Source organism: Acipenser ruthenus, chromosome 27 (genome assembly GCF_902713425.1).
Source record: "Acipenser ruthenus chromosome 27, fAciRut3.2 maternal haplotype, whole genome shotgun sequence".
Taxonomy (NCBI): Eukaryota; Metazoa; Chordata; class Actinopteri; order Acipenseriformes; family Acipenseridae; genus Acipenser; species Acipenser ruthenus.
The window spans coordinates 4,699,580-4,715,660 of record NC_081215.1 but is presented as its reverse complement, the minus strand read 5'-3'; the positions used below and the strand labels follow the sequence as shown (position 1 = coordinate 4,715,660).

The following is a 16,081-nucleotide window of genomic DNA, read 5'->3' as shown; positions in this document are numbered from 1 at the left end:
TGGTCACCAACCAACACTGACCCCAACCCCCGTGCACACTACACTAACTTTATTTTTTTCATAATTAGAAAGAATAAATCGACACCTCTCAGAGAGCATGGCAAACGAGGTAAGACACAATAATTTTAGACACATTACTTGCCAGTCGCTATTGAGTTTAAATATGTATGAACCAGTCCAACACTGGAGAGGATATCTTTAGTTTATGTTTTGCCCCAAGACCTATGAGATGAGCACAGCCTTTCCTGCACCTTACTGACCTTACACAGATTCCTTGGAGCCACGTTTCAATCGATTTGAACTGGTATTTCATTTCACCGTATGAAGAGGAAACAAACTTGTAGGAGTCGAAGATCTGCACTTTGCCCCGATGCCAGCGAGCACCCAGGGTGCGCTCTCCTTCCCCTAGCCAGATCTCAACATGAACCATGTCATGGATCTGCCGCTTCACTGGAACATGCCATAGAAGAACAGAAAAATAAAGAGCAATTCAGGAGGGATAGCAATGCGATGCAGTGAAGTGGCTAGGCGGCGCAGTTGGGCTTTCAATTTGAATACAGTGTCAAATTAAAATGTGCTTTCCTGGGAAGAAATGCCATGAGTCCTGGGAAAGGAACAGCTTCTAAACAGATCCTCCCATTAATGCCCTCAATGAAATCACTTAAATGATTCCATATAGGGTAGTACAGTTTGAGTAGGAGTAGGTTGGAGCACAGCAAGCGTGAGCTGTGATCCGTGTATGATAGCTGTGTGTGAGGAGGGTGGGGTGAGGTGAGGGGTGTCACAAGTGGCTGCTTTAAAACAGCACTTTCTTTATCACATTTTATTACATTTTCTACAAACTTCTGCCTGGACAAAAACTGAAACAGCTGTTTCCATGACAGCAGTGGCAAGCTTTGCATTACAATGCTGATAATATTTCCCTCTTAAAAAAAAAAGGTATGTGATCCAATTTCTTATATAACTGTTGGTCTCTTTTTTTGCTGTACATTATACTGCAGGTTCATGTATATAATAAATGCAGCATTTGAATGTTTTACTGTCCTAGTTGAAACATTTCATCAGTACATATTGAGACTGTATATGTGTATAGGTATATGTACGTGTGTGTGTATATATATACAGTTGTAGTTATATTTTAGGAAAAACCTTTTGTAGCAAAAGTTTTGCTTTTGTGGATGAGAAAAAAAAGTTACAAAAATAGATGTCTGATAGTCATCACTGATAGTCGTTACGTTTGGAGAAAGTCTGATGAGGTGTACAAAGAAAAGAACAGTATACCTACTGTCAAGCATGGAGATGGTAATATCCTTCTATGGGGCTGTTTTTCTTCTAATGGCACAGGAAAGTTTTGCAAAAAAATTGCTGAAATAAATAATTGTAGACATCTATTTCTTGTAACTTTGTTTCCTTATCCACAAAAGCAAAACTTTTGCTACAAAAGATTTTTCCTGTAATTATTTGTTTTTGAGAAATTTCGAGAAATTATAAATTTCCATTGGGGTATGTAAATTTTGACTACATATATATATATTTCTATTTATTTATTTCTTAGCAGACACCCTTATCCAGGGCGACTTACAATTATTACAAGATATCACATTATTTTTATATACAATTACCCATTTACACAGCTGGGTTTTTACTGGAGCAATCTAGATCAAGTACCTTGCTCAAGGGTACAACAGTGATTGGGATTGAACCCACAACCCTCCAGTCAGGAGTACAGAGCCCTAACCAGGCTGTGTGGTCCAGTGGTTAAAGCAAAGGGCTTGTAACCAGCAGGTCCCCGGTTCAAATCCCACCTCAGCCACTGACTCATTGTGTGACCCTGAGCAAGTCACTTAACCTCCTTGTGCTCCGTCTTTCGGGTGAGACGTAGTTGTAAGTGACTCTGCAGCTGATGCATAGTTCACACACCCTAGTCTCTGTAAGTCGCCTTGGATAAAGGTGTCTGCTAAATAAACAAATATATATATATATATATATATATATATATATATATATATATATATATATATATATATATATATATAATATGTTTGTGTGTGTATATTGAGTATATACACACACAAAGAAGGGCCCTAGTGTTGTTAGTTTTTTTTTAATGATGTTGTTTTATAGGACTTATATTGTCATTTCTCCCAAATATCTGCAATGTGCTGCATTTCTAGAGTTGAGTTCCCATCTGATAACTGGCCATTACTTTTCCTGTACGGATCAACGTGAAGTATGTATTTCATTAAGTCATGCTGGCTTGCTCTACCATGAACTTACCTTAGGAGGCAACTACTGTGGTTGTCTCTCTATCATTTTCTGTCTTTACAGAGTTTTGTTTTGTTGTTTTCGATTGAGAGATACAGTATCTGCCAACACGCCCAGGCCCACCTTGCTTAAACCTGTTCAACGCTGTGGTAGTTTCACATTGCATAATAATAACCCTTTCCATATATTATTACAAGGTTATGCACTGTTAAATTAAACAAATAATATAACTAAAGGGAATATTGTAAATGGAAAGTGGAGGCTATTGAAGTCTTGTCATTGCAGCTAGACAGGAAATTACTGTAGACAGGAAAGTTTCACTGCAGCTCAGCATTTTTACCTTAATGTGCATCTATTACAGACTTTTATAAGGGAATCAGCTTGGAGGGGCATTAAAAAGAGGAGCTTTTAAAATGTATTATTAATACTAGTAGTAGTTTTGTTATTGATGTTACCATATGGATAGCCTTTTGCCAAAGATGGTTATGACTACATTTAACAGGAAACAACAGCAATTCTAACCCATTTTTCTAAAATCCTAGTTTTTGGAGTTGGTTTACATTGGCCACCCACAAGTCAGACACAGACTGTGACACCCTGGTGGATATACTGTATTAATGCTGTGAAATCATTATACACTGCATGGGTACATTACTTTGGGTATTGAAGTATGATCCGGAGATGAAGACAAGGTCCCCAGGTTTCATATCAGCCTCCGTTGCCAAGGTGAAAGGGAGGGTGTCGTATTGATAGGCCTGGTTTCCGGGGCCAATAACAAAGCCAAAATCCTCCTTCAGGTCAAGCAGCACTTTCCGAATCAGCCCACAGCAATCCAGAAACAGAGGGGACTCGTACTCTGGAGCTGGAAACCAGGGGAGATAGAAGAGGGGCCTCTGTTTGAATCAAGACAAGTGACAAACCCAAACAGGCCCTTCACTTTAAAACACTCAATCATGAGGCATAAGGCTATGTTTTCAAAGTGTTTTCTCCAGTCTTTGAAAATCTGGCCCATATTATTGGAAACTTTTGAAATGTTTGTCTAAACTACTACTTTCTCTCAGTACAGTTATAGATTTGTAGAGAGCAATAAGACACTATTTCAATGATCTAAAGCAGTGCTGTCCAAACTTTTTGGTGAGAAGAGAGAGACATGCTGATTACCAGAGAGTTCTAAAAAAATATCAGTAACAAAAACAGACTAAATTGTTGTTTTCTGCTCATTAAATATTGCATGTTTGAACATCAATTTGACTAATTGTCATTGTAATCTTTTTAAATCCATTAAAGACCTTAAGTGGGATACATATTAACATTGCTACATACAAATACAAATGTATGAATTCAAGGTTTATAAAGTTTAGGGTGGCAGTATTAAGATCTGCCACTGTTTAGATCATTAAAATAAACCTCTTTCTTCTCTATAGTAGTCATATCTGCAGTAAATTCTATTTGTCTGGCCATTGCTCTGTTGCCAGAAATAGAACTGGCGTTGGCACTGTTAACTCCATAATCATCAAAGTATTTAAAATATCTGAGTTAATATTACTAATACATTCTGTGCAGGAGAATGTTTATGAATACTCTGAGCTGGCCCCAACTGTCGACAACCACTACTTTGAAAATGTTGAATGAATAAATTGTTTCTTTATTATATGAGCTACAGTAATCCATCACATGTCCGCCATGATCAAGCTCTTCAGTACAGTGTTTGTGTGTGTGTGTGTGTGTGTGTGTGTGTGTGTGTGTGTGTGCGTGTGTGAGTGGGTGAGAACCAGAACCAGGGTTGGATACCTAAGAGTGAGTAAGCAAGTCGAAACCACCAACAGCCAGGCGAGTAGCCAGAGTTTGTTTATTAGTGAACAGAGAAGATTAGTTCAGAGATTGTAGATCCCACCAAAGTTTTCATACACTGTTATATGTGCTCTGTGCACTGCCATTGCACTGTTCAGTGTGTTGACATGTAAATAAATCCTGTTCGCCTGCGGGGCGTATCAACTTCAACCTCCGTCTCGATCTCCTGCCTGTCACTCAGCAGCAAATGCACGCACCCACATGGCAGACGGCTACTCTGTCACAAGCATTAATACCCTGTATCTTTCTAACCAAGGGATTTAGGGGAGCTCCCTAATACAAGCTGAATCTCAAAACAATAATTGTGTGAATATAGTAATTGTTACAGCTGTGTATAATGGTATTTAAAACAGGATTCATTCATCCGACTTTTTACATATCCACCCTTACTCTGGTCCAGCCGCAGTCGGATACGCGATGGATTACTGTAATTGGTCAATTAACAGATATGAAAGCATTTAAAAATGCTGTTACAGAAATTCCGCAAAAATAATCCAATTAGTAGTTGCAATCCATTAAGTTTCTTCAATATCATTGGGCAGTTACACAAGACACCAGTAACCTGTGATGTGATTCTGATGAAATGGACTTACATCCAGGCGGATGGTACCTCTTGTGGTATGGCATCCCAATGTAGCTCTTAGCTTGCTGCAGGAACTTCATCCGTAGCTCCCATCTTTGGTCTGGATCTTGCAGTCGCTGCTGGACTTTCACTTTCATCTGTTTCAGCTTCTTGAGGTTTTTCTGAGCAGAACGGAAGACATTGATTATTTCAGCCCATTTCAAATGGACGTCCAACCTGATGTCAACTCCTGCACTGTGTCACCAAAGCTTCAACATTGGGGATTGTGGTGTAGGAGATAATGTACCTATTACCACCTTTTAATGACTACCCTTATAAGAGTTTATCTAGGTAAACTTGCACAGTAATTTTGCCTTTTTCCCATAGTTATACTATGCATTTACCATAGTTTACCACTGATTACATGTTTTTTTTAATATGCTTTACCAACCTCACTTTACACTTTGCTAGGCTTTTATGGTAAATGTCTATAATAACATTTACAGTATCCTAGATATGTTAGCCCTGGGCTCTAAATTCAAACTGCAATTTAATGCTTCCATTGACTTTTCATTGAATGACTCATACTATAATACCTGTTCTCGTGCAGAATTGCATCACAATATGTGTTTTTCAAATATTCACAGTGTTTCTCTTGATTTCAAAATTATACATTTCCCTAATAGACTTCCTACAACAAATAGGTGTATACTAGCCTATTACAATTGAGCAGACATGGAGTATACCTAAACAGCAGACCTAAACAGAATGCTACTACAGCACACCTATATATATATATATATATATATATATATATATATATATATATATATATATATATATTAGACAATGAGAAATTATAAATAGCATGAAAGGCAGGAACTATTGTTTTGTCAAAGGAACACGTCCGTCTGGTTTCCCAGCTAGAGGCAATATGCTGCGCCTGCCTGGTAAACAGTCATTAGAGCAGGTATTCATTGACCTGATAGGGCCCACCTGAGGAGGCGGTAACATCTCTTTCGTAGATTTTTAACTGTTTAGAATACACATATCTGGAGAATTCGGGTTGCAATGGTTTTAAAGCAGCAGGTATCGTTCCTGTCTATATAAAAAATAAAAAACTGGGTCGAGATGTCTGGAAATATATTCCAAGTCTTTATTAATAACAGGTTTCTAAAATGACAGCATAGCCACTTGTGAGTTCAGTTTCCCATCTAAATGTAGTACGTAGTGATAGTAAAGAAACGCTAAGAAAAGTAATCTTATTTTGGTGCACACAAAAATGACATTGAAGGATCTAAAGAAAAACTTTTCCCAGGGCTAAAAGATATGAGTTAAGGGAACAGAATCTATTTAGTTTAGAGCAAAGAAGGGTTAGGGAATACTAGTTTGAAGTTTTTCGAAACCTAAAACAAGTTGACAAGGTGTGTACTATTAGCATTGGTATGTACATTTTTGGTAAATATTGTAGTAGTGTTCCGTGGGAAAGTCCAAGGTGTTTAGGAAGGATCCATTGCTCTTGTATGATCCATATAATATAGGAATCAAGGTGGCAGCCTTTCTCTGTTACCCCAGACAAAAGGATGAAGCTTATTTTACAGATGTTCCGGAGACAAATTCAGGCTTGCCACCTGCTATTGTTGACTGGGGGTCTCCAGTTATGCTTATCACCTACAATTCTATAAGATGATGTAAAAAGCAAGCAGCAGTTCTATGTGCATGCCCAGAGGCTCCCCGTCGCACGTATTGTACTCGCAGAATACTTCTGTCTGAATGGCATTAGGGCTTAGGATTGATTACCAAGAAAAACTGATCAGGTTTTCACAGTCTTGGAGGAGGGAAACAAGAGCTTGAGAGTAGGTAAATCTACATTGCATTCAGAATACAAACAAAAGGACGTGGATTCTGATAATCTCAATGTGACTGCCTGTTGTGAGGTTTGTAAAGCTCTCTGGCAAGGCAGAGGTTAAACTCCAGCTCGAGCTGATTGTGTGGGAGTGATTATGTGCTGCACCTGAACCTCTTTTTGACAGGTACACATTCAGACTTGTACTCCTGTGTGGCAGATCCTCATAGCAACCGAGTAGCGTCACTGCAAGCCCTCACCACTCAAACCGCAAAAACAGGAAGCATGGCATCATTTCGGAGTTTTGATCTTAGAGAACTGTGAGGACAACCTAGAATTAACTGTGTCTGCTGTTCAGCTAGACATGCAACACAGCTTTACCTGCACCCTTTAGCAATGGAGGTGCAGGGCTCAGATTCCAAAAAACACTGTAAAGCAGACTTACAGTACAGAGTAACTGTGGATATGAAAATTCATGTTTGACATTCCTATTGTATGAAAATCAGAAAATGACCGGAAATAACAATAGCTGCACATTCTTTACTGCACTCCCTCTATTTAAGTGGGATTTGAATTTTTAGGTTTGTCTTTATAGCAAGTGTTCACCCTCCTTGAATTATGAGCAATGCCTTAAGTGGTTGCTAGTGAGCTGCTATTCTGGGGAAAGCGGCCATGTGGCTTCCTCCTTTAGCAAGAAAGGAGTCATCTTTGAGCAATCCTCCCTGTTCCTGGTATTTCAATGCTCTTCCCCGATAAGCCCAACACAGCTGCTTACTTCATTAACTAGGTTACCTGACCTTGAGTTCTGGAATTGAGGTGGTATAGGAAGCTCCTAACTCCTACTTAAACTTATCTCTAATGACGGTCAGATCAGCCAACTGAAACCAAGGGTCAAGTAGTAGCTGGACTACTGTTTACAAATATGGGAGGTCTAAGTGAAATCTAATGGCATTCTCAACAAAGGAATCAACAGAACATTAATAAAATAGCTTTGCAAAACATTACAGGGAATTCATTTAAAATCACTTGCACAACCAAAAACAAATTAAATAAGACATTTTAAAGTCACAATCCCCAAGTACAACAACAACAAAAAAAATAATTACCTAACAGAATAAAATGTTAAAATGCATTCTCTGTCAGTGCTGTTAATATAAATATCAATGACCAACAAAGCCCCTCGAATTTTACAGGACCTGTTATTTGATATCACTGAAGGGGAGCTGTACCCTATGATTTCATCTTACTGGAACGTCTAGCCTTTCTACAGCCAGTGTGAGAAAAACAAAAGTGAAAATGACCTTATCTCTCACCTTGATAACCAAATCGAAAAGTGTGAAGAAGGCTATTGTCCGGCAAAGAGTTTCCAAAGCATTGTTGAACTCTGAGCACCCCTTTTCCATTGTATTATACACCTACAGCACTTCTGGGGACTGAATAGATTGCTTTTTTGGACCAGAACAATGCTGCAACTACACACACCTCACATTTTGCCATTGTAAATTATTATAGCTTGTAGACCAGTATTTCACTTGCTTTACTGCTCCTGTTCCTGTTCTCTGCAAATCTCCTTTCAAGGGGGCCAATTCTTTAATCTACTAGCATGGTAAGAAGTGGCTGCTAAGGCCAATAGCAGGTGGTAGTCTAAACCTTACAAGCAGGTCCTATACATAATGATTTAAAATGCAAGTTATTTAATGTCTGTTTTTATAAAAATAAAAAAATACTGTTTGATATTTGTAAAACTGCATGATGAACAGGTTTATATTATCAAACCATTTTATTCATAATGTCATTCTTTAAAATGTTGTTAAACTGATTTAGTATAGCACCTGCTAGTATGTATTGTAGACACTTGGAATTCACACTGCTCAGCTGCACAAACGTATGGCCTTAAAATATAGCACAAAAACAAAAGAGAAAGCAAGTGTCCAACGTGTGGTAGTGTCATGCTCTGGATCACAATTCTTAACCATTTGCACTCTTGCAATGTTGTGATTCACTGCTTTGTAACATATAACCTATGGAGTGGCCTCTACATATAGTATGTGAGTTTAAACAGGGATCAAACAGACTTGTTTTATCTTGTTCAGCCCCTTCTCTGTAATTTGACTGTTGATTGGCCCAAATTTGGGGTACAGTATGTATTACAACATTTTCCAGTATGCATGGCAACACACTTGGATTAAAGGAGACATGCATACTCCAAAAAGGTACCATTAACCCAAACTAATGAGACTTTCTCATTCAAAAAAGCACCCACCCAAATTATAATCCCACACATGCATTATTTCACTAATCAAGTCTGTTTAGCCCTATTCAGAGATCAATGCTATTTCCAGTCTCCCTTCTCTGAAGCAGCAAGGTTCCACCTTAAATGGGCCCCCTGCTTAACCTCTTCACTCTCTGAACTAGCAGAAAAAAATCCAGTACAGCAGTTCACAACATGTCCAATCCTGCAGGCCAGTCTTCCCTGGCGTTTTAGGAATTTCTCTCTCTCTCTCTGTGATGTCACAGATTTCAAGCCCATCAAAGTGATTAGATACTCTCCACCTACTCTGACTGCAATTAAACCAGCGTTACACTACAGTGGTTCACAAAGGTACAGCACAAGATCCTGGACATCCTGTAGAATTTGACTCTATTTATCTTGCACACTATCTATGCTAATACTGCATATTTTACAACAAGCGTTGGGAGATCTAGCATTGAATCTACAGCTATAGACTCAATGCTGGAAAGTTTTTGAGACTGTCCATCCTGTAGAATTTGACTCTATTTATCTTGCACACTATCTATGCTAATACTGCATATTTTACAACAAGCGTTGGGAGATCTAGCATTGAATCTACAGCTATAGATTCAATGCTAGAAAGTTTTTGCATCACCTAGAATTTTAGGATTGAGATATAATATATATATATATATATATATATATATATATATATATATATGTGTATAGTCAGTTTGTTGTTAAGTATATGGAGAAACTACAAAGTGGAATGTAATTCAATACGTTAACGTAACATTATTCAGCAGGTTTCATTCGACTTTATTTAGTTAATTCTATAGGGTGATGCATTTTATTTTTATTTTTTATTTTTTTAACATTAATTGTTCATTTTCAATGTATCTTTCTAAGGAGAAAAAAATGCTCGACTTTTTTCCTGGCAATGAACAGAGGTAGTTTGCCAGGAATGCAGTGTACTCCACTGTGCACAAGGATATCCTAGCTGATCCTGTGAAAACCTTCAACGTTACAGGTCAACACAAATAAAGGAGTGGTCTGTGTAGCTCTGAGGAATGTGTCTATTTTTAAATTATTGGTAATAGGGCACTGAGTATAAACCTGTCTGAACTGTGAGAGTTTCTAAATGTAATAAAAAAAAAAAAAAGACAACCAACATATACAGATTCCTTTGGAATAGTACAGAATGGTTATCAAATTACTTCTATGACAGTAAGTAGTTAGCCTACTTATGGAATTAAAGATGTAGACAAATATAATTTCAGGAAGAAATTAAAAAGTTTAAGCATCTATAGTCTTGAAACCTTAAAGCCTTCAATAATGTTGTCAAGATATCTTTGAGTACCCCCACTTTTCTCTTGGTTTTGCATGTTATGTTTTCTAGGTGTAGGCACAAGAATTTGCCCCTTTACAATCTCATGAGAATATACTCACCAAGCCAGCACAGAAAATGTTGTCAAAACACCTGAAGTATTTTGGGGTTCTGGTGGGTCAGACACTTCACTCTGATATTGCCTCAGTGCCTTACCCTTTGACCTGAGCAGATCCAGTTTTTAACCGCAGTGAATTATCTGGGGCATTTACACTACAACAGTACATTCTCTAAAAGCATGCAGTCTGAGTAAATGAGGACACACACATATACACAAACACACTTACTGTATATAGACCCAGAGAGAGAGAGGCAGTCCATTCGGTCAACAGTACTGACCACATCATGTACATGTCATGTTTTCAGGGGTCAAAATAACTACAGTGTAATTACAATAATATAAAGTTAGTCAAAAAAATATTTGGCAAGCTTTACAATGGTTTTTTGAATAACTGTAACTTAAGAAAAATGTTATTCCTTAAATTGACCACCACTGGTTCTTCAAGCCTGCTGTGTCTTACTGTGTATTGTCAAATCTTCATTTCCTTATCCAATGGTATTCAATGCCAATGCAGTTTTATGTATTAAGGGAAGGGTGGCAGGTATAAGACATTGGCATGATGGTATTGCAGTGGTAATAGTTTCATATTTGGATTTACTAATGGCCTCACAATGGTTTGAAACGATACACACTGGTCACCCACTGAAGTACCATGGTACAGTACCTTATCATGACTGCAATTTGTGCCCTAAATCCATTGTGATGATATTCCTGATAATACCGTGGTCTGATAAAGGTGCTGCTAGGGTTGCTACACTGGTATTATAATGGGATTGCAGTGGAATTTTTACTTTTCAGTAAGCTGGATCATTTTGTCTGCAGTTTGTAAAACAAAAAGCGAGAGCATTATCCATTGATTCAACAGAGTCACTTGACGTGCGCTTATCGCAGTATATAAATCAGCCATTCCTAATGAGGCCAGGGACTTGGCTGCTGATTAGCTGAAGCTGAGTGGTGATTATCATCAGCATTGTGCTTGAAAGACTTAAACAGAAAAATCTCCAATTAACAGCTCATTGCCTAATGGGCGCTGTATTAATATAACTACCAGTGAAGGTAGCCATAGAACAAACAAAATGTATAACAGAGCCAATCCTAATTCAAGCTACCCTTTTTGTGTGTTTGTTCAGGCCCCTTTAAGCTAGCGGATAAATGAGTGCCTGGGTTAACACTAAAAGCCTGCTTTTAGAGGCTTTGTACTGCATACAATCAGGTCTTGGCAAGAGAAAAGAACCTCAGGGTAAATAGAGGCATTTAAAAGGAGTACTGTTTGCTGGTAATTCTATCCTCACCCTGCTGTGATGGTTGGTTTTGTTTGGTGGATGTGATCACATGACAACAGCGAATGAGACAAAGGCGAACAACTGTGGCAAGTATGGCACACCAATATTAGATTTTTATTTTCTATATTGAAGCAAACTGTGAAATGAACAGCATTGAACTGTGTGAGGAGAGTCCAAGTCGATTTTCTTGTCTCAGTATTTAGTTCAGTATGATTAGTAATGTAACACTGGCTGCATATTGGTAAGCTTTAGTAGTAGTACCGGAAGTGGACCTGCTAGGCTTCTAGAATTTGGCAAGCAGATACATCATGTGTTCCCTGCAGATAAAAGTACCTTTGGTAAGTAATCTAGAACCATGCAAATAAGGTCTGCATTCGGAATGCTCAGAAGGATAAAGAAGTTTGTGATGTATGAAGAAGATCGGCGCATTCCAAAACGTTTCAGAATTCTAGAACAGTATGTGTAATAAGTTGTGTGTTTTAAAGGCTGGATCACATGGTTATATGGTTCCAATATGGTTGCTTCTATTCCATGTGGCCATTGATCACTATGCAGATAGAAATACAAAAAAAATAATTAAAATAGCAATTTAACAAAGGGGTGCAAATATGATTTTTGTTAAAGTGATAAGGTAAGAATCATTTTTTAAAACCTTTTTTATGGAACACTACACCTTTAGTTGTGGGCTCCTCTGATCAAGGAGAAGTTTGTATACAGGATTGTAAAAGGGCCATTGTGATCCAGGGGTTGGGGTGTAGGATGAATAACCAGGATATCCTGGGATCAAGCTTAGAGACTGGTCACATGTGTGACCTCATAGAAAGTCCATTGACCTCTGACCTCGTCCCTTGGTCTCACTCAACTGGAAACGAGGTGTTCTATTTCACTTTGCTAATTTGAAAACCAAGAAAAGTGATAGTATCATTTTTTGAAGGTTAAACTATAAGAAGCTATGGGTCGAATTCGAATGCCTTTTATTAGGAAAAGAGCATTTTAGGATAATATAAATTCATGTGATAAACCTAATTATTTCGATGACAACTGAAACAAAGTAAAACAGAATCTTCACATTCTCTCTGTTAAATGCATGACTGTATATTTTCATTTTTTTTTTTTTTTTTCCCCAGCTCAAACTTAATTGAATCGGGCCTTAAGCCAAGTTGGCAAATGTTTTGGCTAATGCATTAATCACTGTTCTTTTACTCTTAGAGTACTGTACCTTTAGATATAATTAGCAGGAATGACACACCCAGTACGGCACCAAAAACATTTTTGTTGGCAATGTGTCTGTTTTCTTGATAAGAATGGTTGACGACGCCTTAAATGACATTACTTGTACAATAAACTTTCATTACCTCGGTTTCCACTTCTTACCCGCAGAACATGCCTTTATGAAAGGCATCACCTAAAAAGACCTTTGTTGTACCTGGTTTATAATCATTTGAATTGCCACTCAAAACGAAACTGGAAAATCTGGTCAGCTTATCCTCTCATGTTTTTTTTATTAATATTATTTCTTTGCTGTTAATGTATTCCTTTATTATTATTATTATTATTATTATTATTATTATTATTATTATTATTATTATTATTATTAAATGGTTAGTATCACTCCAATATAATACCGCATGTTGTTGTATCTTTGGGGCTGATCAATGTAAAACATTGATTTAATCATGCTGTGTACTGCACTGTATTTGTATGACCTTTCATTTTATCTGTGAGCTTAATATTTGACATTATGAATCAGACTGATTTCCCCCAATGAAACACAACAGCAATACCCCTGTTGGTTTTCTGTTGCATATTAAGGACACTTAATATTCAGGAAAGGTTGTCTGGCTAAAAGCAGACTCTAGTTCCCATAGCTCACTCCATTCCAACAAATGTTAAATTCATCACCAAAACCACCAGGGACACCCCCCTTGGAGTGGTTCAAACCGCCCACAGAGCTGGAGGTGTGCAAATCCATGCAGGGGCAGCGATGTGGAGTAGTGCTTGCGGCTCTGGACTCTTGACCAGAGTCGTGGTTTCAATCACAGGTGGGCGACACTACTGCTGTAACCTTGAGCAAGGTACTTTACCTAGATTGCTTCAGTAAAAAAAAAAAACCAACTGTATAAATGGGTAATTGTATGTAAAAAATAATGTGTAAAAAATAATGTAATTGTATGTAAAAATAATGTGATATCTTGTAATAATTGTAAGTCACCCTGGATAAGGGCGACTGCTAAGAAATAAATAATAATAATAATAATAATAATAATATAAGTAATGCTGGAAGGTACAGCAAAAAGTACACTGAAATACAAGTGTACTTACGTGACCTTGTAGCAATTAATACTGTATTAACTGAACAGTTATTTGGGGGTTTTAAAAGCCAGAAATCAGTATACCTCTTTACAGACTTCTGCACAATATTCCTAAATCTGCTGGGGTAGCATTAGCATCACTTTTTGTTTAGCTTGTTGTAGTTTCACTTTAATAAAAGTTACCAGTCAATTGTTTTTTGTAATTTCTTATACATTTTTTTAATGTAAACCTTGCATTAAAAAGACCAACAATGCCAAAAAGTTGTAATTGAAACTTTATTTTATTGAATTGCTCATACAAACTGTTATTGGTTCTTACAGACATATTTCAGTGACTGGAATCCACACATCAGACAGAAAACACAAAATATGATCAGCTATTTCATAAGGTAACTTTGCCAACCATCATATCCTTAAAATAATGAGGTTTTGCTGTGCCAGTGAAGTGAAAGATTACAGTGGACCTACTACTTGCCAGCTTGGCTGAGTCATGCTTGTTTGGAATTCAGGTAACCATGACAACTGTGAATTCCAGTATACAGGCCTATTCCTAAATACAATATTCTGATTTTGTACTTTGAGTTTAAAATTACAAAAAAAAGAAGAAGAAGAAGAAAGCAGAACACAATACCAGTACTCAAATATCATACATTGGATTTTATACATTAAAATACAAAACGTAAACACAATATCCAAATCCAAAAACAACATCCTTTCAATGTTTTTTCAAGAGTTTTTTTTTCTTTATTTCTCTAAATATTCTAAGAATGATTTATAATTATGATGAATTACAAAATGTCTACTAAAAATTGAATTTCTTTCAAAAGGAGGACAATGGCAAAACCACACTTACAGCACACGGACAGAAGACAACACATGCACACCTGATAGCAAGAACTACAGCTACAGTAGGATACAAAAGCAGATGCTTTGAGGCTAGGTCAGCGTAGACTGTCAACTTCATCTATTATGGTGTACGGTACACAGTGTAAAACTGGCAGGCCAGATGTACTTACTTTATACTCTGAGACGATGCACTTGGAAGAGCTTTTAAAGCACGCCCATCTTCCAGTGCAAGGTCCATAGTTCACGTGGCCATCCCCAAAAAATGTGGACTGTCTTTCCCCAGAAAACGAAGTGTTTGAACCTTGTGATGGACGGCATTACCAGACAGTATTAGACTGGAATAGCTAGATCTAACCTTGTCTGGTAAGACGTCAATCAACAGGCAAGTCAGGTTGCAGGCATCTGTAACCTTTGACCTAAACTTGGAGTAGTTGGGATTCCAGAAAAAGAAAGGTGAAACTGGAGACAATGACAGAAAAATTCAAGTTTTAAAGGGTTAAGATGACAATCATGAAATACAAAAAAAAAGAAAGAACTACATTAAGAACAGCTAAACTTCAATGCAAATCTATTCTAATTTCTGGAAAGCATTTGGTAATTAATTCATCATATTTGTTTTTACTAATAGCTGGATATTTTATATGAAAATAAACATGTTAACATGTGACTGCTTGTCGTCAAAAACACTATTCCTCATGCACGGTACATTCATTAGGTTAAATAAACATAACACTGAAATTAACAAAAATAATTAAACAATTGCAAGAAAGGCTACTGTCTAAATTACATGCTTCAGTGTCATTTTTCGAAATACTTTGCAGAATCTTAAGCATATCTCATTCTAGGCTGTTTATCAAACAAACAAAAAAACTGCAATTCATACCTCTATATATATATATATATATATATATATATATATATATATATATATATATATATATATACACAATACATACAATACAGTTTATTTTGTGTAGAAAGCTGAAACCTTAAATACTTTTAAAGCAACACCTGCCATGGCAGTAACACTGCTTTCTGATCTAACTGTCTTAGGGTGTGTGTATTTAATGAAACATCAATGATCAGTTTGAATAAGTGGAAGGGAAAATATTCCTGGAGATCACGTCATTGCATTCTTTGATATTTCCCTATAGTTCCTGTTCAACTGAATAAATAAAGGTGGGTGTCTTTATTTGCTGGCTGGTTTAATATTAAGCAAAGAATAAAGCTGTTCTTATGCTGTACATAGCTGCGCCCTTTAGCAAACACAGATAGGGCACCTATAACACAACTACTGTACAGACAGGTGAAGGCACTGTGAATCTCCTGTATCAGCGATGGAAAAACTGAAAATACAACTGGTGTTCACTTGTGGAACATATACATTTCAGAAAAAATAGGTGCTTCTAACAATTATTTGTAAGATATATATATA

General features: G+C 37.1%; 1 protein-coding gene across 6 annotated transcripts in view; it reads right to left on the bottom strand.

Moving 5' to 3' along the window:
* Nucleotides 1-16,081, bottom strand: part of LOC117431983 (protein polyglycylase TTLL10-like) — a 90,476-nt gene that overhangs the window by 30,945 nt on the left and 43,450 nt on the right. For 2 of the 6 annotated variants that reach the window (XM_059002304.1, XM_059002307.1), the window contains exons 2-5: nucleotides 4,710-4,860; nucleotides 2,921-3,127; nucleotides 1,282-1,365; nucleotides 261-450 (exon numbers count right to left, since the gene is read on the bottom strand). In XM_059002304.1, the coding sequence (XP_058858287.1) occupies nucleotides 261-450; nucleotides 1,282-1,365; nucleotides 2,921-3,127; nucleotides 4,710-4,860 (632 nt within the window). Of the gene's footprint in view, nucleotides 1-260; nucleotides 451-1,281; nucleotides 1,366-2,920; nucleotides 3,128-4,709; nucleotides 4,861-16,081 lie in introns of those variants that run through there. The other 4 variants (XM_059002305.1, XM_059002308.1, XM_059002306.1 and 1 more) reach the window with 4 other exon arrangements.